The sequence below is a fragment of the Prionailurus viverrinus genome, chromosome B1 (genome assembly GCF_022837055.1).
Source record: "Prionailurus viverrinus isolate Anna chromosome B1, UM_Priviv_1.0, whole genome shotgun sequence".
Lineage (NCBI taxonomy): Eukaryota > Metazoa > Chordata > Mammalia > Carnivora > Felidae > Prionailurus > Prionailurus viverrinus.
Window position 1 is genome coordinate 109,460,824 of NC_062564.1, and position 22,540 is coordinate 109,483,363.

Here is a 22,540-nt window from a genome sequence, read left to right on the forward strand (position 1 = left end):
AACTGCACACATAAAACACATGAAAACTACACACATAATGAGTCACCTTAAAAATATTGACTTTATGGGCGCCTTGGGAGCTTAGTGGATTGAGCGTCAGACTTTTGATTTCAGCTCAGGTCATGATCTCACAGTGATGAGATGGAGTCCTGCATGGGGCTCCACGTGTGGAGCCTGCTTAGGATTCTCTCTCTATCTCTGCCCTCTTCCCCTCTCAAAAAAATAAGAATAAGAATAAGAGTAAGAATAAGAATAAGAATAAGGATAAGGATAAGGATAAGGATAAGGATAAGGATAAAAAATTAAAACATGCTGATCATCTAATTTAATTTCACTCAAAAACACTTATTAGAAATTTGGAAAACTATGTGTACTCTAAATGGTATATAAACAAATGACAAATGAGAAACAGTAAGTATTGAAACATATATACTAATTTGAACTAAAAAAGAAAAATCAGTATTACTTACAACCAATTATTACCAATATACCTTACAACCAATTAGTAAATAATATGCATTATGTTCAATTGTTGAATCGTTCCCAAACCAGTTTATACATGCAAACATTTCCTCAAAATGTCCACTAATTACAGGGTAGAAATTGTACACACATATTAAAGTAGAAATCTAATTTTAGATATTTATCACTAATACAAAGCATTACTTCATCCAAATAGAGAAAATCCTAAAGAAAAAAAGTAGGTATTTTTAAATATGATTACAGTAGATCTAATTTTTTAAAAAAATAATGAATCAGTCCATTATACAAGTTTAATAATTGCTTCCCATAGTGTTGACTTTTCAGACTCCATAAGATATAGAAGTGCTTTCTGAATCATCAAATATTAAATATTTTGTTGAATTTTAATATCACTGGTCTTTTTTGTTGTTTTTGTTCAGACTCTTTCAAAATGTATAATCCATATCCTTATTAGATTATCTAAGAAACTAGAACTCACTTATGGTACCAAAAATAGTTTAACAAAACATTTAAAATGTCTATGATTTGATTACTAGAGGCTTTTAAAAAACAACCTGTGTGCGGGGTGCCTGGGTGGCTCAGATGGTTAAGCGTCTGACTCTTGGTTTCGGCTCAGGTCATGATCTCACAGTTTGTGAGTTCAAGCCCCACATCGGGCTCTGCTCTGACAGCATGGAGCCTGCCTGGGATTCTCTCTCTCCCTCTCTTTCTCTGCCCCTCCTCTGCTCTGTCTCTCAAAATAAATAAACTTAAAACAACAACAACAACAACAACAACAACAACAACAAAAAACAAACAAACCTGTGTGGCACAAGACCCTCAGGCTGGTAGAGCGTGGCTTGTCCAGAGGATCCCAGGGGCTTTCCCAGAGCTCTTGATGCAATTCCCACCCTCTCCTTAGGCAATGCTTTCAAACTGCTCTTTCTGCTCCCTTCAAAATTTCCAATTACCCCTATTCTACCGGCTTCCTCCCCAAAGGCTGTAAATCTGATCAAGTTTTCATCTGAAATATACCTTCAATCACCCTCCTGAAACCCTGAGAGCAAGTACTGCTGAAAGCAATAGTCCCTACAAACCATCACCAAATCCAGGTTCAGCTTTTCATAAAAACAGCTAGCCATTTATTGAACACAAACCAGTAAGCTTCTAGGCACGGAGCTTGCTAGACTTCATCTCATTTGATCCTCACAGTAGCCATATGGTGTAGGCACTTTGGTTCTCTTTTTGTAGGTGAGAACTAAATTCTAAGTTTAAGGTCACAGAGTTAGTCAGGGGCAGAACCAGGACTGTCTGATACCCCCATTTAAGTACCTGATCTTACTTCTTGAACTTATTTCTTTCTTCAGCTCCTAAAAAGCTGTTCTCTCCTAATTGTCCTCCTGCCTTCCACTCTGTACCTTTCATTTTTTCTGGCTCCCTGATTCTCACCCAACTGTTAAACTTTAAGATCTCCCTAGGTCTCTATCTCCATCTTAGTCTTTGTACCTGCCCTGGAAGACCTATCGACTCCTTTTTTTTTTTTTTTCGTACAACCACCCATATACTGAAAACTGTTAAATCAGTGCATTCATCCATCCATCTATCCGTGCATTTATCTACCTACCTATCCACCCATCCTTCCATCCATCCATTTATCTACCTGATCTATCCAGCCAAGACCTCTCTGCCCAGAACTAGATTTTCTATAGGTAGTTCATATTCTTCATGTCCAAAACTGAACTCTATCATCTTTGCCCCTCCAACCTTTTAAAGTACCTATTCCATCCTCCTATGTCACCCATCATGTAATTGCTCACCTAATCGCTCACCTAATCCTAGATTCTCCTACCTTAACATCTATGTGACCAAACACTTTTCTTCATCTCACTGCTACCACTATGGTATAAGGTCCTCAACAAGATCACTCCAGTACCTTCTAAACTGCTGTTCTTATCTCATATTCCTCAGATCCACCCTTCTAGATGGCTGTGAGAGCTGTCTTTTCATCAAATCACTCCTTTGTTTGAAACAGACTTGAACAGAAAATGGTCCATATTCCTTATGATGGCAAACAGCCCCTCATGACCTTGCCCCTGCCTTTTATGTCACCTTCTCTATGAAGCCTCTCTAGTCTTTTGATCACTTCCAATACCTGTTCAGGGCACTCTGCATATCCTCATCACAGCACTCATAGACCTTATGGCACTATTTTGCACATACTGAAACTAGTTTGTTTTCTATCTAACTAACCCTCTTACACCCAGAGCCCTTCCAGGCTCTTATGTGTTTGTATATCCCCAGAGCACAAGAGCACAGTGTGGTTTTAATAAATATTTGTTGAACAGAAGAATGAATGTTTGTGAAATGCTTTATATTGGGAAGATATTGATTGCTACTGTTTTCAAGACTAAATTAAACTAATTTATTCAAACTCATTTGATTAGTTCCTCCATAGGTAGGTATGCAAAATAATATTGAAATGATTGACCTACCTTCCAGTATGGTTAACAAGATTATCAAACCACACTTCTTACTCGTGGCTTCCAGAATAGGAAAATATTCACGATATTATATATGGCTAGCTGGTTTCAGTGGCAGGAAGTGGTATGGAAAATATCACTGTGTTCATATTCTCAAAGAAAGACACTCTGGGCCTAGTGTAAAGTAAACTTTTTTTTAAAGTTTATTTATTTATTTTGACAGAGAAAGAGGGAAGGGCAGAGAGAGAGAATCCCAAGTAGGCTCTGCATTGCCAGTGTACAACCTGAGGCGGGGCTCAATCCCACAAACCGTGATATCATGACCTGAGCCAAATCCAAGAGTCAGACATTCAACCGACTTTTTTAAGGGCTACTTCAATTTCTCAGAAAAGCGAAGATTTTTCACAAGACTGAACTGTCTGAAACTAAGTCACTCTTCTTCTTAAGATCTCACACACAAAATATTCTATAAAACAACATTAAAACCATTTATGTAGAAGTCATCCTTTTAGGAACAGCACCATATAGCTTGTGATTGAGCCCAGAAATAAAGCATGAGAACAGCAAGTATCTGTCACAAAGTCCACAGGCTTTATACTCAGGCAATAGCCCACATCATTTCACAGAAAAAGAGACAACAGATAATATAGCAGCAAGACTTGCTCACAGCCTGACAGTAGAAAGTTGATAGCTGATAACAGAAAGAGGACCCAGAAAAACCATAAAAGGAAGAATAGTACTTCTGTCTTCAATCTAGTTTTTCAACTGGGCAGACTAAGACCATTTACTATAAACAAAAACAGCTCTATACACCTCAACGAATAGCACTATTCAATTCTTTATGAATTCATGCTCATAAAGACAACCCAACAGAAAAATTAACTTAAATCCAAGGAAGCAACTAAGAGTGTAAGATTTAGAAATTATTTTTTTGTTTTAATAGTTTAATTTTTAAGTTTCAGTAATTAATCACGTGAGAGGTCAGCTACGGAGAAAATGCGCTTATCTAAATAAGCAATATCCCAGATGGTAACAATATCAATAAATTAAGTATTATTATATATTACAAGAGCAATAAAAAGTTCTTATTCTCCTGGTATATTCTGAAAATCTAGTGTGAATTAAGCAACATCAAATCAATATTATTTGATAAATAAATAACTTTGAAAAGGAGTTTGAGAATTGGGAATATGGTTGTTTTCTTCCTTTGTTATCAATATTTAAGTGGTAATTAAGCTGATAAGGTACCTTGAAATGTTTTAAGTAATTCAAATTAAATGTTAACTGTCAAACTCTTTACACAAACAATAGATTTTACAAAAAATAAATTTTGTTGTAAATATCTTTCTTTACTCCACTGGTTTACTTATCCTAATAAATGCACCAAGTATTAACATAACAAGCATAAAGCTCTGGGAAGTGTAGATTTAAGAAGAGTTTAAATGTCTTCAGTAGTATTAGCCAGATCAAGTCAGAAGTATTGTTTCTACTAAGTTATGCCCAGGTACTTATACACTATTAAGCTTTTACCAAATGTCAAGGCAATACACTTCACTGTAGTTGTTAAACAATCCTATAGCAATAAATCACACAACGCTAGATGTCAATTTTATTTTGCGGGTGGCAGGCAAATCAAACAATACTAGAGTATTTATCACTGGAATTATCTAGAATAGTTGCTGAACAGAATTCCATTCCTAAAGCAAAACCTTAAACTATCCATCAGGAGATAGGAGAAAACTAAATCCACTTTGGGACTGGAAAAAAAAAAATGCTGACTTATGATTTTACTCAGTGAACAAAGTTCTGGATTCCTTTATCATATAACATTGAGGTGCATGACTCTTCAATTAATTTAAAAATCTCCAGAGAACAAAGTGTGATTAATCCTAATATAATTAGAAAACCAGGACTTTCTATCCTTCCTACTAACGGCAGTCATTTCCCCCCCTCCCCTCCACCAAAGATATAAAGCACAGCAATTCTGAGTGGAGACCTTTTTTGGAACATGAAATTAGCAGAAAAAGTAAAGTTTGGCATATAGCCAAACAGCCACACCTTCACGCAAAAATTCATCATACAAGGTGACAGCCTGAGGGGGCTGAGGCTTTTTGGTGTAGTGTTGTTTGTTGTTTGTTTGTTGTTTGATCTTTTCTAGGTGGAACCCACCTGAAATAAAAGGCTGTCCCTATTACTAACACTGACTCGTACAGAGGTGACACGGGGTCACTCCTGGCTGAGAACGCCGCCCACCACCGTCCTCTTCTGAGTCTCTCTCTCCTTAAGAAAGGCTACTTAACAAGACCTAGACTTCGGAAGAGTCAGTCTTCAGGACATCCAGTTCTCCCCCATCTCCCTCCCCCGTGCCCTGGTATGCTTTAAGGTGATGGGAAGCAGCGGTACATGTACAGACGCGGTTCTTTCCCCAAGGAAGTGCTGCAGAGTAGTACATTCACCGTACACAACTTTATACACCTAAAATTAAACCAGTAAATTTACACATACAGATTGGGTACGCCCTTCGCCACCTCTGCCTGTCCTTTTGCCTCGTCGCACTGCACATATTTGCGCCTGCCGATGCGGTTTGCCTCGTACAAACCCAAATCACGCATCCCAGGCCCCCTCACCGCTCCTCCAGCCCGAGGAAGGCGCCCTACTTCCTGCAGCGCGTCCTCCTCTCAACTCCTCTCTAACCTTAGCAGCCAGCACAGGCTTCTCTACTGCGAGGGCACGCCGCACGGTTTCCCCAACTGCGCGGGAAACCGCGCGCGACCCTGCCACCACTGTACTTTCCTAGGGGGTCGCGCGGGATCCCGCAGAAGCTCAAAGGTCCAAAGAGAGTGTGAGTGAGCGTGTGAGCTTGTGTCCGCGCGCGCGCGCGCAGCTCCGAGACACTCCCCACCCCCAACACATCCAGTTCCCCTTTAGGGAGAGGACAAAGTAGAAGACTGTTGGGAGAGGTCCGAAACCTCCTGGACCCCATCGCTGCCCTCAGCGACTCGGGCCTTGGGACTCCCCGATGCCCATCCCTCCAGGGTCAAGTGCAAGGTCCTCGAACAGATCCGCGCCGAGTTATTTCCTCCTCTCTCCGAGTTCACACACGAATTCGAAAAGACCCTCAAACCGGTGCCATATGGGAGAGGAAAAGACTAGGGGAGCGATCGAGGGTAGCTGGGAACAATCTCTTTCACAGCCCCACAACCTTGACCTTTCTCCCTACCCCCCAACCCCACTCCCCCATTTCCTATCTTGTGCAGCCCAACCCCATCTGCACTTTCCAATCCCTACCCTCCCCCCTCCCCCCCTCCCCTGGATCGTAGCCATTCGCTCAGCACTCACCTCTGGGAGCAAACGACGCCCATCTCCTCCTCCTAGCCCGCCCCCCTTCCGCCGGCTGGAACAGCGTGCTCACTCTACTTACCTCGGCTCTTGGCTGCTGCGCGTGAGTTTGAGTGTGTCTGCCGCGTAATTGTATCCGGGGACAGAAGGGACCCGTGTTTGTGCGCTAGATCAGGTGTCGCCGCCTTCGGTGGTTTGGGGGCGTGAGGGAGGCTGTAGCGTTAGTGTGTTAGCTTAGGACGGACTCACTGGGCTCACAATTGATGGCAAAGCTTTAACGGTGCCCTCCCTCGGGGCCGCAGCGCGCCTGCTCCTCCGCTGCTCCCCGCGGGTGGCCGCCCCCCCCCCAACCCACCCAGCCGCGCCCCGCCCAGCGCACTGCTGGAAGAGCTGGAGCGCGCCCCTCTCCTCCCGCGTCTGGCTCAGCGGGGCACGACGCGGGTGCCACGCGCTCAGCCTCTCGTCACACGCCTGGGTCTGCGAACGCCTTGTGCTCCCCGGGCTGGGGCATGGATGCGGACGCGCCTTATTGCCACGCGCTCGCGGGCTGGGCGAGGGGCAGGTCCTGGGATAGGGATGCTCGCCTGCGGAGTGGCGGTCGGCTGGCAAGCTGGAACGCTCGGGAACCCTCCGCTCGAGCTCGAGCTGGGAACCCTGGGACTGGCACGTGGCCCCGCCTCCTGTTCCCCCTGCAAGGCGTGCCTTGTGCCCTTTCTGCCACCACCCCTCTGCTCTCGGTGCCCGCCTTTTTCTTCCCCCCATCACGCTAGCTCAGCACGAATCTACGTGGTGATAGCGCCACTTCTCTCATCTTCCCATCCTCCTAGCTCACTGCGCTTCGGCACCCATTAAAAAGTTGAACTTGGGCAAGGAGGTAGAGGAGATAAGGGAAAGAAGTCGAGGGAGGAGAGTTAGGCACCTGCCTCGTGAATCCGAAAGCGTTAAAACAAACACTGGAGTTTGGGGAGCCCGGAAAAAGTAATTTGGGTTCTGGGCTCAGTAACATCCCTCCTTGCAGGCTCGAGCTGAAAGGGCCATTTATGCTTTGCTTGGTTGAGTCTGTGAAGACTTTATCCTTACTAATCTGTGTTTGCCAGGAGCAGATATTTGCCAAGTTGGCGTTCAGGCCAGGAAGCAACTTTGCGTACCCAGGCCTACTGGAGCAGCCTTCCTGCGGCGCCTCAGACCCGAAAGGCCAAGCACCTTTAAGAGTCTGATGGTAGATTGTGAGCTTCCTGGGAATCAGGAAAATCTAACAGTGTTGTTCGATTTTTCTCTAAGCCTGATTGGCATTGTACTCAATAAATACATATACGACGTGAGCAGAGTTGTTTATGTTACAGCTTTCAGAATAGCAAAAATCATGTTGGGCATAAACTCCAGAAGCTAAAACGCTGCCACTGCGCACAAACGTTACACGTTTAAACACTGAAAATAAAAAAAAATGCCATGTCAGGACATTCTTTCCTTCCTCCGAACCGAATTTCAGAAATAGGTTGGAACACTGCACTTAGATAAGAAACCGGAAATTGTTTTATTTTGTATGTTATTACTTAATGATAAATGGGGAAAAACGCTAATGAACATAATTGTTCTCGTTTTATTAATGTTCCTATTTAATAAGTCCAGGATTTAAAGTCCATATTCTAAAGAATGTTCACTGATGTAGACTTTTCAAATGCCGATTTCCAAAAAAAAAAAAAAAAAAAAAAAAAAAAATGCACTTGTTTTCTTTGCAGACTAGAAATTTGAAATTTTGTGAAAAACACTAGAAATATGTTCTCAGTCTTTGTACCTGGCCTAAGGAGATTACCGTCCTCTATATTTGCTTTTTATTTAACTTGCATTTTAAGAACCTAAAAATAATAAACATTAGACATAACAGATAATAATCTGACATGAGAGAACTTAAGCATTACTTTAAAAGCTCTGTTCCCTCAAGTGTCAAGCTTCAAGCTATTGTTCAAGCAATTGCAAGCCTTTGTTTTGATCTTACACATGTAAACTCTTGGTAAAAAAAAAAAACAAAACTCTTTAGAAATTAAGCAACAACTATAACTTTTATTTATGAAAAACTTTCTAAAATTTGTGTCACATTCCTTTGCTTAATAAAAGCATATAAGCTGAACATCAGGTGAGATTTTTGCCAGACTTTTGGAAAGAAAATGCATTACTAGATTGTGTGTGGAATAAGCAAGCACAGTACAAAGATGCTTTGTGATAAGAGGGATGTAATTTTCCATATATCCAATTTAAAATTATTGCCATTTTTTTAATTCCTGTTTCCTGTGGACTCTGACTTGCTGTATTTATAGGAACACTAAACCTGAGAGCACAGAGAATGAAGATCATGCACAAAGTCCGTAAGATAAAAACAGGCACACCATCACTTCTTCACTTTTTCCTTTTTGTCCATCTCTGATTACCTTCCAAACACCCGGCTTTCAGTTTCAATTAAACGCTCTATACTTATGTGCCATACTTCATGTTTTTATATGTGCAAATTAATTTCTTCCATTTTCCATAATTTTAATGTGTGCAAAATATTTTTTTCATTTTCATCATAATTTGATTTTATTATGCATTATAGACTATGTTAGAAAATCTTAACCTATGGCTCAAATTGTAACAGAAGAAGGCTCAGAGGAACAAAGAGGGATTTCTGGAACTGTAGAAATCACGGAGATGTCTAGATCACCTGACAACTTCCAGATTCTCATCAAAATATTTTTTTTAATTGTCTAAAAGACTCTCATATAAAAGGCAAGCCAAAAAAGCTTATACTTTTAATTTTGATTACATGATAGTAGACATCATTAGCTTATTCTATATGTCCTTCTAAAGAAATATTTATTTGCATGCTTAGAAAATGGCATCAGTGAAACTTTGCTATCTAATCTAGTACCCTGTAAGTTAAATCTTATAAATTAATTTCCAGAACTTCATGATGAACCCTGTTCAGAGTCAGTTGTAGAAAACTTAGGGATGTAGCAAATTTTTTGGCCTTTGGCCTTTCAGAACTGGGAACTTTGCCATACTGGATTCTTATATAGCCCTATATTGAGTTTCAGTGATCCAGCCAAGATTTTAAAGGAGAGGAAGGTGGTGCTGCATGACATCAAAGGTAAGGCTGTGTCCACAACAGCTTCCTTTCCCACCCATTTTGCAGGTGTTACTTATGACAGCCTTTCTATATTTAGCCTGTAATGCCTCCCGGAACTAAAGAGTTTTATAATATATTGCAATTATAGCACGTAATTTATTTGACCTAAATACATTGCAAGCTCCATGCAATACCAACCAGTTCTAATATTCCAGAACTGGGTGAATGTGGTCATGTTTACCATATCCGCTTTATACTTTTATAGATGCTAATCTTCATCCATATCTTTTTATTATCACTTGTCTATAGCAGCTCTCAGATCCATCGTACATAATTCTAAAATATCAAAATTTCCTAACCTATATTCCATCATCCTGGTGTCATGGTCTGTGTGCTTCCCAAAGTAAACATGAATTAACCTGCAGAATCAACTTGCATTTATTAGGAAGCTTAAATACCCCCAGAATCCATTATTATTTTTTTAGGATTATATCCTCTGCCTCTTAACATAAAAAACTAGCTGTATTGTTTTCAGAAAAGATATAAGGGACTTGCCTTGGCAGATTGGTATAAGCAATTATTCGTGACTCATTTCATGTGGTTCTCTTGAGATTATAGTGCTTCAATAGTCACTTTCTCAGACTTTGGCTCCCAAATAAAACTGTTAGGCATATGCTTGTCTATAAGTGTCAATGCTAAGCCTGACCGTCCCAAGGTCTACAGAGAAAGTAGATTTCTATGTCAATGAAAAACAATAAAACCAAGGACTTTGGCCCTAGTGTTCAGTCTTACCATGTTACCTGTGTGTATTTTACTTTATATTTGGAATCCTGTTTCGAGTATCTCTACTCTTGCCTTGCTTTTCATTCACTGTATCCCTTACTTTTGTGTAGCAAAGAGCTATGCTGTAAAATAAACTGTCTGAAGGAACATCCCATAAAAAGGGCAGTCCAGGTAGAAAAAAAACTACTTCAGTGACAGCATATTTCTATAATGTGAGGATATCAAGATTGCATGGGTCTTTCCAGGGTATCATTAGAAGTTGAGGTTCTTACTGTAAAACAGACACAAACTACTTTAATTTTTTTTAATGTGATGGCTAGATGAGCCTAGTTTTATTTACCAATTACTTATCCTTTCATACCATAAATAATCCTGTCTACCAGACCTTCTTCCCAAAAACATTTGGTTAAATACTTCCTTACCATTAAAACACATCTAGAGCTTCAGAAACCTGTTCTAACCCTGATCAAGTAGAAATTTTTACAAAACATGGATAGAGTAAAATAGCTTTCTAAATTTATACTTTCACATAACCTCTGTTTCATACAAAAATTGATGACTGATACAATACAGAAGGGAAAAACATACCAATTAGACATAGAGGAATTAAGAAACAAGGTAAACATCCTCTTGAACTAGAAATATGACAGAAATGCAAAGCAGAGATCCAAGCTGGGGCCAAGGGTTGCGACTTCTGGAACTGGACACAGTTAGTGGTCTTTGGACTAAAAGTGCTTGTAACAGACAGACCCCAGGGTAACCCCATCATTCTCACCTCCTGGCATCCTGCTTCCTATAATATCCTCCCATTTGTGTGTGTGTAGGACTTTGTCTTGCTTCTAGCCATTAGAATATGACAAAGGTAAAGAGAATTTTCATATGTTAGGACCCCAAATCTCAGGGATGTTGAGTTAATCAAAAGGGAGATTATCCTGGGTAGGTGTGACTTTAAGAATATCAGGTGAAAGCCCTTAAAAGAGGAGCTGGGCCCTCCCTACGAAGAGAGACTCTCCTTACAGGCGTGATGAAATGAGCAGCCATGTTGAGGAAGTCCTCATGGCAAAGAAATATGGGCAGCTTCTAGGACCTGAGAGTGGCTTTGAACCAAAAGTCCTCAAGGAGTTGTGGTCTTCAGTCATATAGCTGCTGAAAATTGAATTCTGCCAACAACTGAATGAGCTTTAAAGTATATACTTGTCCAGTCAGAAGGCAGCCTGGCCAACACCTAGAATGTAGCCTTGAGAAACCCCTGGTCACAGGACCCAGGCAACCCATATTCAGGCTTGTTATCCACAAAATGGTGAGATGGTAAATGTGTGTTGTTTTAGCCTACTAAGTTTGGGGTACTGTATTATACGGCAATTGGTAACTAATTCATTGCTCTGTACAGGAAGAGGATAATCAGCCAGATTTACTCCTTGAAACCAGGAGTGGGCCAGGACTCCCACACACGTGAACAAAGTCTGAATAAAAAGGCTGGAAACCTGGCTACATAGAAAACAGTCGCTGTATGGATGTCTGAAAACTCAAAACTAGGAATCCAATCAAGTTGCTAGCTGATTTTAGTGGCTGGACTTTTGATATCCCCAATATTTACCTACAGCAGGAGCCTTAAAATGCTGTTACTAAACTTGGTTCTGGATTGGTGGCTTAGGAGTGCCAGGTGAAGGCAATTAAAGGTACTGAAAACAACTAGGCAAGAAAAAAAGTCCTCTCCAGTTAAAATAAAATGTATCCTAAAATCCAAAGACACACAAAAAACTCTAATGTTAAGAAAAGCAAACTAGGGGTGCCTGGGTGACACAGTCGGTTAAGCGTCCGACTTCAGCCAGGTCACGATCTCGCGGTCCGTGAGTTCGAGCCCCGAGTCAGGCTCTGGGCTGATGGCTCGGAGCCTGGAGCCTGTTTCCGATTCTGTGTCTCCCTCTCTCTCTGCCCCTCCCCCGTTCATGCTCTGTCTCTCTGTCCCAAAAATAAATAAAAAACGTTGAAAAAAAAAATTAAAAAAAAAAAAAAAAAAAAGAAAAGCAAACTAAAACCATAGGCCCGAAGCCTGAATTCTTTGTAAATGATCTTTTTTAATGTTTATTTATTTTTTTCATGAGCAGGGAAGGGACAGAGAGAGAGGGAGACACAGAATCTGAAACGGGCTCCAGGCTCTGAGCTGTCAGCACAGAGCCCGATGTGGGGCTCGAACTCATGGATCATGAGATCATGACCTGAGCTGAAGTCGGACACTTAACCGACTGAGCCACCCAGGCGCCCCAAAAGCTCCCAATTTTATTTTAATCGTCAGCCAGACTTCAGAATTATTTCTTTCACTCCTTCATGTTATAGATGAGAAAACTTGAGGCACTTTGATGGTAAGCATTTGTCTAGCTCTAATAATTTTTAGAGATAATAGAAGGAAGTTATTAAATTATGATTATTGTAAATTGTGGATACAAATTTCTTTGAAGTAGAGGCACCTGGGTGGCTCAGTGTGTTAAGCATGCAACTCTTGCTCTCATTTCAGGTCTTGATCTGAGGGTTATGAATTCAAGTGTAGGGCATGAAGCCTACTTTAAAAAATTTTCTTTGAAATATCTTAGAATTCACCCTGATTTGGATTCTGGACTTATAACTGAACAATAGCAATATAATAATTGTATATTAATTACAACAAATGTTTATTTTAAAACCCTTGAAATGGTAATGAGAAATGGAGTGGATTGCAATACCCCATGAATATTAAATAGTATTAAGATTCGTTGCTGAAATATTTTTCTGCACCATGCCAGCACTAATACAGTGTATCTAAAGTTAATGAGAAGCTTACATTGCTCAAAGAATAGGAAATTCTTTCTTGCTTCCTCTTTTCTCTTTAATCCCCTCCCCTTAACTATTTCCTTAAAGCAGTCTACCTTTCTTCACACCCACTTGCTGGTAGTTTCATAGAAGAAAATCACCTCCACACAAAAAAGTTACAGTCTCAACCAGCATGTTTATCAGCATAGTATACTGTCAGAACTGATTTGGTATTTACTATGGCCTCTAAAAAATGCCTCCCTTTATATTAAATGACCTCGCTGAGGCAACCTTGGAACTTTGGACTTTCACTCTGGTACTGCCACTTACTAGGTGCATGTGAACTTAAGTATATCACACAACTTATTGATGCATCATTTTCCAACTTGCAAAATGTCAATAAAATACCTTTTAGAGAGTCGTAGAGATTAAATGAGGTAAGATGTAAGAGAATTTTCTAAAGTCTCCAGTATTGTATAAGTCACCAAATGACATTTTTGGTAATACTTTCCACTTTCTAAGGAAGCCCTATATATATACAACATGGAAGCAAAATGTGTTCACTTTTCATGTATCTTCAGCAGTCAAATCAGTTTTCCCTAGACTGACTACAGCCTTGACACAGTGAACTTGGGTACAGTTGACTCTAAGTGAGGCCAGTACTGGTCTTGTAGGTTGTTGCTAAAGTTCTAATAGTTATTTTCCCCCAATATATTAGACATGGTGAAAGTGAAGTAGATTGTTCAACTACCAGTTTTCTTTACAACTCACTTTTTTTTGGTATTTGAGAGATTTGAGGTATTTGAGAGAGTGTGCATATGTGAATGGGGAAGAGGGGCAGAGAGAAAGAGAAAATCTTAAGCAGTCTCCACGCTTCTGACAGGGGGCTTGATCCCACAACCCTGGGATCATGATCTGAGCCAAAATCAAGAGTCAGATGCTCAACAGACTAAGCCACCCAGGCACCCCACAACTCAATTTTAATGTCATTTCTGGGAAGCAGCTTCCTTGTATACATTTCTGCAGAATACGGTATCAAAGTAGAATAAAAGAAAAGTATGATGTTGCATGACCAGAGTTAGCTAATACATATTAACATCAAGTTCTGGAAATTCTCAGCTTAGTGATCTGATCTTCCAAAACATTTGAAGCCATTCCCTACATTTCTCTACAATGGTATTTTAAAAGACACATGTTTTATAGCCCAGAAGTTCAAGATATGACATTTTTTTAAACTGCTGGATTGTTAATTAAACATGTACCATCAAACTCCATGGAATGGAGTGTATGGAATATCAAGTTTGGTTCATGTGGTTAGAAATCCATACACACTGAATTTCCATGACATATCGAGAGAGACATTTTGGTGAGGTTGCCCCTAATGTTTTCACAAACAGTGATTACCAAATATTAACTGCATTCATTCATTCACTTATAAAGATCTACTGAATATATTTTCTTTTAATACAAAGATGGTGAGATATTGGTCTTTGCCCTCTAGTTCACAGCTTATTGAGGGGACCAGGGAGAAGAGAAATAAGGATAGACAGACAAAGGGAAGAGCAAATCATCGCTATGAGGGAGAAAAAAACAGTAGAGCTAACAGAGTAATATGGGAACAGAATCTAAAAAATGTCTGAGAAGTCTCTCTTGAGAAAATGACATTTGAGCAGAATTTGATAGCTAGTTTGTTTTCAAGCTAATCAGAGCTACATTAGAATTTAATCTCCATGAGAAGAAGGACTTTGGTTTTTAAATTCACTGTTACATCTTCAGGACCTAGAACACTACCTGTTTCAAGGTATGCTAAAAGGTATGCTTGTGTTAAATCAATAAATAAGTGAATGGCTGCTTAGTACCAGAAGCCCCTGAATGAAAATATTTACTCCCTAGGCAGCTGAACCATAGCTAAATATATGTGACAGCTCGTGACACCACTGGTGTTCACATAATTTCAAATACAGCTAGAGTCAAGCTGATTAAGTACGTGACTCCAGTCTTGGATTTGAAATTTCCAGGGGAGGGGAACATGAAGAATTTTAGGAAATAGAAAAGGTCTGATACGAAGAACAAATAACTTCCCCAAAATAGCCTGATGATAAGAAAGAGAAAAGTAGGCTCACTTCTTCCACTAAAATTCCCCCACAAACACATACATTTACATGGTCTGCTAGGTTGGACCTAAATTCAGCAAAAGATATATCATATGACAAAAACTCACATAAAACAACTTATTGGGTCAGTTGAAAAAAAAACAGAATGAAGAAAAATGAAAACTGGTTACAGATGCTCAATTATGTCCTTCAAGATACAGCCCAAACTGACTACATCCCATTGTAAGATCATGACTCGAGTAAAACCAGTCAGTCTCCAAGCTAGGGATGTATGCTTTCCAGGAGAAAATATATTATAAATACAGAGAGTTATGGAACATAGTCTTCTGCATTTCCATTTAAAAAAAATCCTATCATGAAATTTAAACTCCATTGTGAGCATTCCTGAATGCTCTCCTTCTTTCATGTACCATAGCTCTTTGGTCAAATTTTACCTTGACGATATGGTCTGTGATTATTTATATACATGTCAGATTTCTATTAGAATGTGTGTTCCTTGTGCACATGAACTATATCTTTCATTCTTTTATTTGACCCCATATCTTCTAACTTCCCCTCACACACATATAAACATAAATGTTTGGTGAGTGCCAAAAGAAAACTATAACCTGATGCATTTAGCAGAAGCACAAAAACTGACCCCTGAACAAGTGTGCGCTGACAGCAGAGAGCCTGACGTGGGGCTCGAACTTGTGACCCAGGAGATCATGACCTGAGCTCAAGTTGGATCTTAACCAACTAAGTCATCCAGGCACTCCAGTGAATGATTTTATTTTTATTTTTTTTACATTTTTATTTATTCTTGAGAGACAGAGACAGAACAGATGTGGGGGAGGGGTAGAGAGAGAATGAGACACAGAATCCGAAGCAGGCTCCAGGCTCTGAGCTGTAAGCACAGAGCCCAATGTGGGGCTCGAACTCACAAACTGTGAGATCATGACCTGAGCCGAAGTCGGACGCTTAACTGACTAAGCCACTCAGGCGCCCCAGTTAATGATTTTTTTAATGTAATGTTGCATTGTGTTTGCTAGTATTTTGTTAAGGATTTTTGCATTTATGTTCATCAGTGATATTGGTCTATAAAGCTCGTGTGTGTGTGTGTGTGTGTGTGTGTGTGTGGTGTTTTTACCTGGTTTTGGTATCAAGGTGATAGTGGCCTCTTAGAATGAATTTGGAAGTTTCCTTCCTCTTATGTTTTTTTTGGAATAGTTTGAGAAGAATAGGTATTAACTCTTCTTTAAATGTTTGGTAGAATTCTCCTGTGAAGCCATCTGGTCCTGGACTTTTGTGTGTTGGGAGTTTTTTGATTATTGATTCAATCCCTTTGCAGGGAATTTGTTCAAATTTTCTATTTCTTCCTTCTTCAGTTTTGGTAGATTCTATTTTTCTAGGAATTTATCCATTTCTTCTAGGTAGTCTAATTTGTTGGCATGTAATTTTCATAATATTCTCTTACAATTGTTTGTATTTCTGTACTATTAGTTTTTATTTTTCCTCTTTCTTTTGTGATTTTGTTTGAGTCTTTTCTCTTTTTCTCTGGATGAGTTGGCTACAGATTTATCAATTTTTTTAAATCTTTTTTAAAAACCAGCTTTTGGTTTCATTGATCTGCTCTATTGTTTTTTGGTTTTTGATTTTTGGGTGTTTTTGTTTTTGTTTTTTGTTTTTTGTTTTTTTTTAGTTTCTTTCTGCTCTAATTATTATTTTCTTCCTTCTGCTGGTTTTGGATTTTATTTGTAGGGTTTTTTCCTATCTCCTTTAGGTGTAAGGTTGTTATTTATTTGAGTTTTTTCTTGCTTTGAAGGTAGGCCTGTATTGCTATAAACTTCCCTCTTAGAGCTACTTTTGCTGCATCCCAAAGTTTTTGAATCACTGTGTTTTCATTTTCATTTGATTCCATGTACTTTTTGATTTCTTCTTTAATTTTTTGGTTGACCCATTCATTGTTTGTTATATGTTATTTAACCTCCGTGTATTTGTGGTCTTTCCAGATTTTTCTTGTGGTTTATTTCTAGTTTCATAGTGTTGTGGTCAGAAAAGATGCATAGTATGACTTTGATCTTTCTGAATGTGTTGAGATTTGTTTTGTAGCCTAATATGTGATCTATTCTGGAGAATGTTCCATGTTCACTTGAAAAGAATGTAGGGCACCTGTGTGGCTCAGTCAGTTAAACTTCTGACTCTTGATTTCAGCTCAGGTCTTGATCTCACAATTCATGTTCAAGACCCCCATTGGGCTCTATGTTTACCATGTGGAGCCTGTTTAGGATTCTCTCTCTAACCCCTGTATTACCCCCCCCCCCCCTTCTCTCTCTGCCTCTTTCACAGGTGTTCTCTTTCTCTCTCTCTCTCAAAATAAATAAATACAGTTTAAAAAAAAAGAAAATAAAAGAATGTTAAAAGAATGTGTATTCTGTTTTAGGGTGGAATGTTCTGTTAGATCCATCTGGTCTTGTGTGTCACTCAAAGTCACTGTTTCCTTGTTGATTTTCTGACTGAATGATCTGTCTGTTGATATAAAATATGAGGTGTTAAAGTCCCCTTCTATTGTATTACTATTGATTATTTCTTTTATGCTTGTTACTAACTGTTTTATGTATTGGGTGCTTCCATTTTGGGTGCATAAATATTTACAATTTTTATATCTTCTTGTTAAATTGTTCCTTTTATTATTATGTAGTGTTCTTCTTTATCTCTTGTTATGGTCTTTGTTTTAATGTCTATTTTGTCCAGTATAAGTATTGCTTCTCCAGTTTTCTTTTGACATCCATTTGTCTGATAAATATTTCTCCACCCCTCACTCTCAATCTACAGATGTCTTCAGGTCTGAAATGAGTCTCTTGTGGGCTGAAGGTAGATGGGTCTTAATTTCTTATCCATTCTGTCATGCTGTGTCTTTTGATTGGAGCATTTAGTCCATTTACATTCAAAGTAATTATTGATAGATATGTATTTAATGCCATTTTGTTATTTGTTTTGTGGTTGTTAACACCATATGTATTTTATAAAGTAATCAGGGTCTAGGACAAAGTATGATTTATTAGGTCAGAGGATAAGAGATCATTAAAAGCAGGTCTGGAATTGAATGAAGAGATCTAGGTGTCCTGGCCAATGGTATTCTATACAACAAATAATACCATTTATGAAAACTAAATACAAAAATTAAATTTATCCCTTATAATTGTTATTTTAATTGTAAGAAGAAATCAGGGATGTCTACAGTCATTTCACACTACGATGATAACTCTGCCAAGACATTCACAGCAATAGTTCTTTGATCTCTCCAGCAGTCAAAACAAAGGCCCAAGAGGGAAAAAAAATGTGATACAACTGCCTTTGAAGCATCACTCTATAACTGTTGTGTGCAGGAATGCTCAGCTATTCATATACAGGATTCTGAAAGTATATCATATGTATGTAGAGATAGATACAAATAAATAAACTAATTTGTTATTAACTGGATTAATAGAATGCAGTTCAATTCCTTTCACATTTTGTAATCTCCATGCCACAAAACAAGTTACAAAATGGCAATAAATACATATCTATCAATAATTACTTTGAATGTAAATGGACTAAATGCTCCAATCAAAAGACACAGCATGACAGAATGGATAAGAAAATAAGACCCATCTACCTTCAGCCCACAAGAGACTCACTTCAGACCTGAAGACATCTGTAGATTGAGAGTGAGGGGTGGAGAAATATTTATCAGGCAAATGGATGTCAAAAGAAACCTGCAAGATGGAAGGAAAAAATGGTTAGATCTATGGATGATACTTATGCATGGACTAGGTTGCCACCTAAGCAATACTTATACTGGACAAAATAGACATTGAAACAAAGACCATAACAAGAGATAAAGAAGAAGACTACATAATAATAAAGCGAACAGTTCAACAAGAAGATATAAAAATTGTAAATAATCTCCATGATTATTCAGGGCCATAATATGTGATAGATACTAATCTTAACCAGGCATACCCTGAGCTATTATAATATAAAACTATAGAACTCTACTTTCCGACAAGTCTATATTGAGCTTTGACGATCTACTCAGAACTCCACTGAGTTCTCTAGGATTGAAAACAACAACAACAAAAAAACACAGATGACATTGTCCTCTTTCAAGAAATAAGACTAAACGTTCTCACTGTGCAATCTGAAGATCTTTAATATGTTCCTTGAATGTTAGCTTTCATATTGTCACTAAAAAGTTGTCACACCTTTTGCTTATAATTTTTTAATTTTAAGTTTATGAAGTATGTGGAGTGCCTGTCTTCCCTGCAAACTTTGCCTGGCTAGCCTACTCAGGTCTTAAGTTTCTACTCCTTGGAAGACATCTTCTGAGACCTTGTTGAGTTTAGTTGCCCATCTCTGCTATATTCCTATTCTGGTCTTTATAATATTTTATTGAATTCTTTAGTTGCCTCTATCCTCCGTTAAACCATAAGTTCTATAATTCCAGGGGCATGGTACATAATGGGAAAAATGTGAATCAAAGAATAATAGTAGATATACTTTCAGAATTCTGTTGGTTGAAATGTGCATATTAATTTACAGGTATGTGACTATAAGTTTAAGTGTCCCTTGGTACTGGAGACATGTAAGTTGAAAACCACTGTTCAGTAATATAGTCAGAAGTCTTACTTAAAAGAAATCAGGGTACTATCTTGCTATATAATACAAATAAAACGTTTAATACCTAACATTTGTCATACATTTATCTCAGGCTATATCCTAAGCAGTTTACTTTATATTAAATTTACTTTCCAAAACTTCAAGATGTTAACACTGTTGCCATTTTATACCTAAGGCAAATTAATTTGATCAAGGATAAGTAACCAAAGGTCACATAGCTATTAAGTGATGGGGTCAGAAACTAAATAAGGGCAACAACCTACCAGTCCCAGATCTTATCTGCCATGCTACACTTATCACTGTGTTCCCTGCCCCAGTCCTTACCTTATCTCTAAGCTTCAAACCACCTTTCTTTGCTGTGATTTTGATTCTGAGGCTGAGAAGCCCCATTTCTGCTTCTCGAGCTGGGCCTATGTAAGGCTCTGCCAAGAGGGGACATGAAAAGGCAACTGCAAGGCTGGAGGAGGAAGATGGGGGTGTGCTCTTTCCTGGCTGCTTCCTGCAGGCTCCCAGTAGGCTTCGTGTCTGCTTCTGTGTGCTCTGGGCAATTAGCCTTGCATGTTTCCTTACTCCAGTAGCAGAAGTCCTTTCTCTAGATGCAGGAGAATCAAGTGTGCCTCATTAAGCTCCTCTCCTGGGGGCATGAGGGTCCCTTGCCCACGGGGTCTTTCCCCTAAGTTTCTAAATTTCAGTAACTCTGTAGCTCAGTTCTCCCAGTATTGGAGATGAGGGTTGCTTCCTGCACTTGCAACTTCTGAGAAATCTAGAATTCTACTTCATTTACCTAAATAACAACTTTATACTTAGGTAACATTCAAGCTACTGGTATTCTCTCTCCTGACTGGATTTTGACCCATATAAAGTCATACATACAGCTATTAAGTGATAATTAAGAACCAGAGTTGGCCAGTCTACCAGGCACGGCTCTTATCTACTGTGAAATACTCATATCATCAGGCTAACCTATATGAAATTTCATTAACTTGTCATCATTTTCCAAATAATAATAATAAAAGAAGAGCAAAGAAATAAATTAACAAAAATCAGATTACGTTTAAAGCTTAGAAACTGTCATATTGGAATCTGTTGGTCATGCAATCACATGGTCTTTAAATAATCTTCATTTCTAATACAGCCATAGATAGACATATATTTTGCTAGCTGGATTACCATCTACGAACCCATCTAGATAGAGTTATATTATGTAGCTAATATTAACTACATAACTTACATAAGGCTAAAAAGCACTAACTAGTCCAGCATCTAATTTGGGCTTTCAGGTATTGGACGAAGGGGTCAAGAATCATGACTTTTCACATCTAAAATGGATGATTAGAATGTCTGTATTTTTCCTATACAGAATAAATGCCATAGGAACTGTAAGTTTATTGTATATTTCCATGATTGAAGTTACTAGATTGTTTCTCCTGCTGTTCTTGTTGTTCTCCACATGATTCTAACTATAAGTGAGTTTTTTCTCCAACTTTTCATATTTGGAGAATTTTTTAATGTTTGCTTGTTTGTTTGTTTGTTTGTTTATTAGAGAGAGAGAGAGCCTGAGCAGGAGAGGAGCAGAGAGAAAGGGGAACAGAAGATCTGAAGTGGGCTCCATGCTGACAGCAGACAGCCTGATGTGGGGTTCAAACTCGCGAACCGTGAGATCATGACTAAAGTCAGACGCTTAACCGACTGAGCCATCCCCGGGCCCCCCCATATTTGGAGAATTTTTAACAACAGACATGGCCTTAATTTGATCATAAAATATTTTTTTAATCACTTATATGCTAGGTACAGAACCAAGTACTAGTTATGCAGTGGCTAACAAGACAGAATATCCAGTTCCGGCACTGCTCTACAGTCTAGCATGTTAAATATATGTTAAGCAAATGGGTATTTTATAAAAAAGTATTTAATCTTTAATTTTAGGCCATTTATTTCTGAGATGTTGGGAGATCTTGATGAAAATAAGAAAAAACCTCTTAATATACACCTGGATTATAGTAATCAAAATTTTAAGATTTTCTTTTCTGGAAAATGAATTCATTATCTCAAATTCATGAGTTACATGGAAAACTCAGCAAGATCAAAGAGCTACAAAGTGACTATCTGCTGATAACCTTACTTTCCCTGATTTTAGCCCATGCCCCGAAACTTTAATGTCTGTAGGTAGCCAACTGTATTTTTGAAGTACCAGGGCATTATTCACTGACTCATAAGTCATATCCACCCTTCATAAGTACAGCTCTCTCAATCCACAAATTGAATACTTTCAAAAGGTTTCTTCAGTATTAATACACAATGGCTTAGTTGACTTTATGAAAGGTGCTGTAATTGGGAGGAAATGAGAGCAGGATATTAATATCTGCCTCTTGAGCTTCTACCATTCATTGTCTTCTCTTGCTCTCCATTCCAGGTAAGTTTTAATGCTATAGATTGCAACCTTTGCTCCAGCCAGGAATCACTCAGGAGGCTTGTTAGAATTGCACATCTCTGAACTCCACCTTCAGGTCTGGGGTGTGGCTTAAAAATTTGTGCTTTCAAAAGCAACTACTGGTTGAGAAGTTCTAATGCAACAGAATCATTGCTTTGAAGATTAGCTACGTGCACCAGAGTGAGAGTGAATCAGAATACAGGTGTGATATGGAGTTAGGATCTAAAACACAGTGTAAATTAAATCTATATGGGTTCCGAAGACATCTTGGAAAGATGATCATTGTCCCTGAAGATGATCATCTGAAGATCATTGTTCTCTGAACTTTCCTGGTGATTGGAATCACCTGGGAACCTTTGTAAAGCAGTTCATTCTTGATTTTATTCCCTAGAGCAGTGGT

General features: G+C 38.8%; 1 protein-coding gene across 3 annotated transcripts in view; it reads right to left on the reverse strand.

Annotated features, from left to right (window-relative positions):
• UGT8 (UDP glycosyltransferase 8) overlaps nucleotides 1–6,605 on the reverse strand; it is an 87,185-nt gene extending 80,580 nt beyond the window's left edge. Inside the window, exon 1 of one of the 3 annotated variants that reach the window (XM_047857510.1) lies at nucleotides 6,364–6,605. Coding sequence is in view for 1 of the 3 variants with exons in the window: in XM_047857509.1 (XP_047713465.1) it covers nucleotides 5,448–5,505 (58 nt within the window). In the remaining 2 variants the exon portion in view is untranslated. Of the gene's footprint in view, nucleotides 1–5,447; nucleotides 5,521–6,281; nucleotides 6,342–6,363 lie in introns of those variants that run through there. The other 2 variants (XM_047857511.1, XM_047857509.1) reach the window with 2 other exon arrangements.
• Between the last annotated feature and the right edge of the window lie 15,935 nt (nucleotides 6,606–22,540).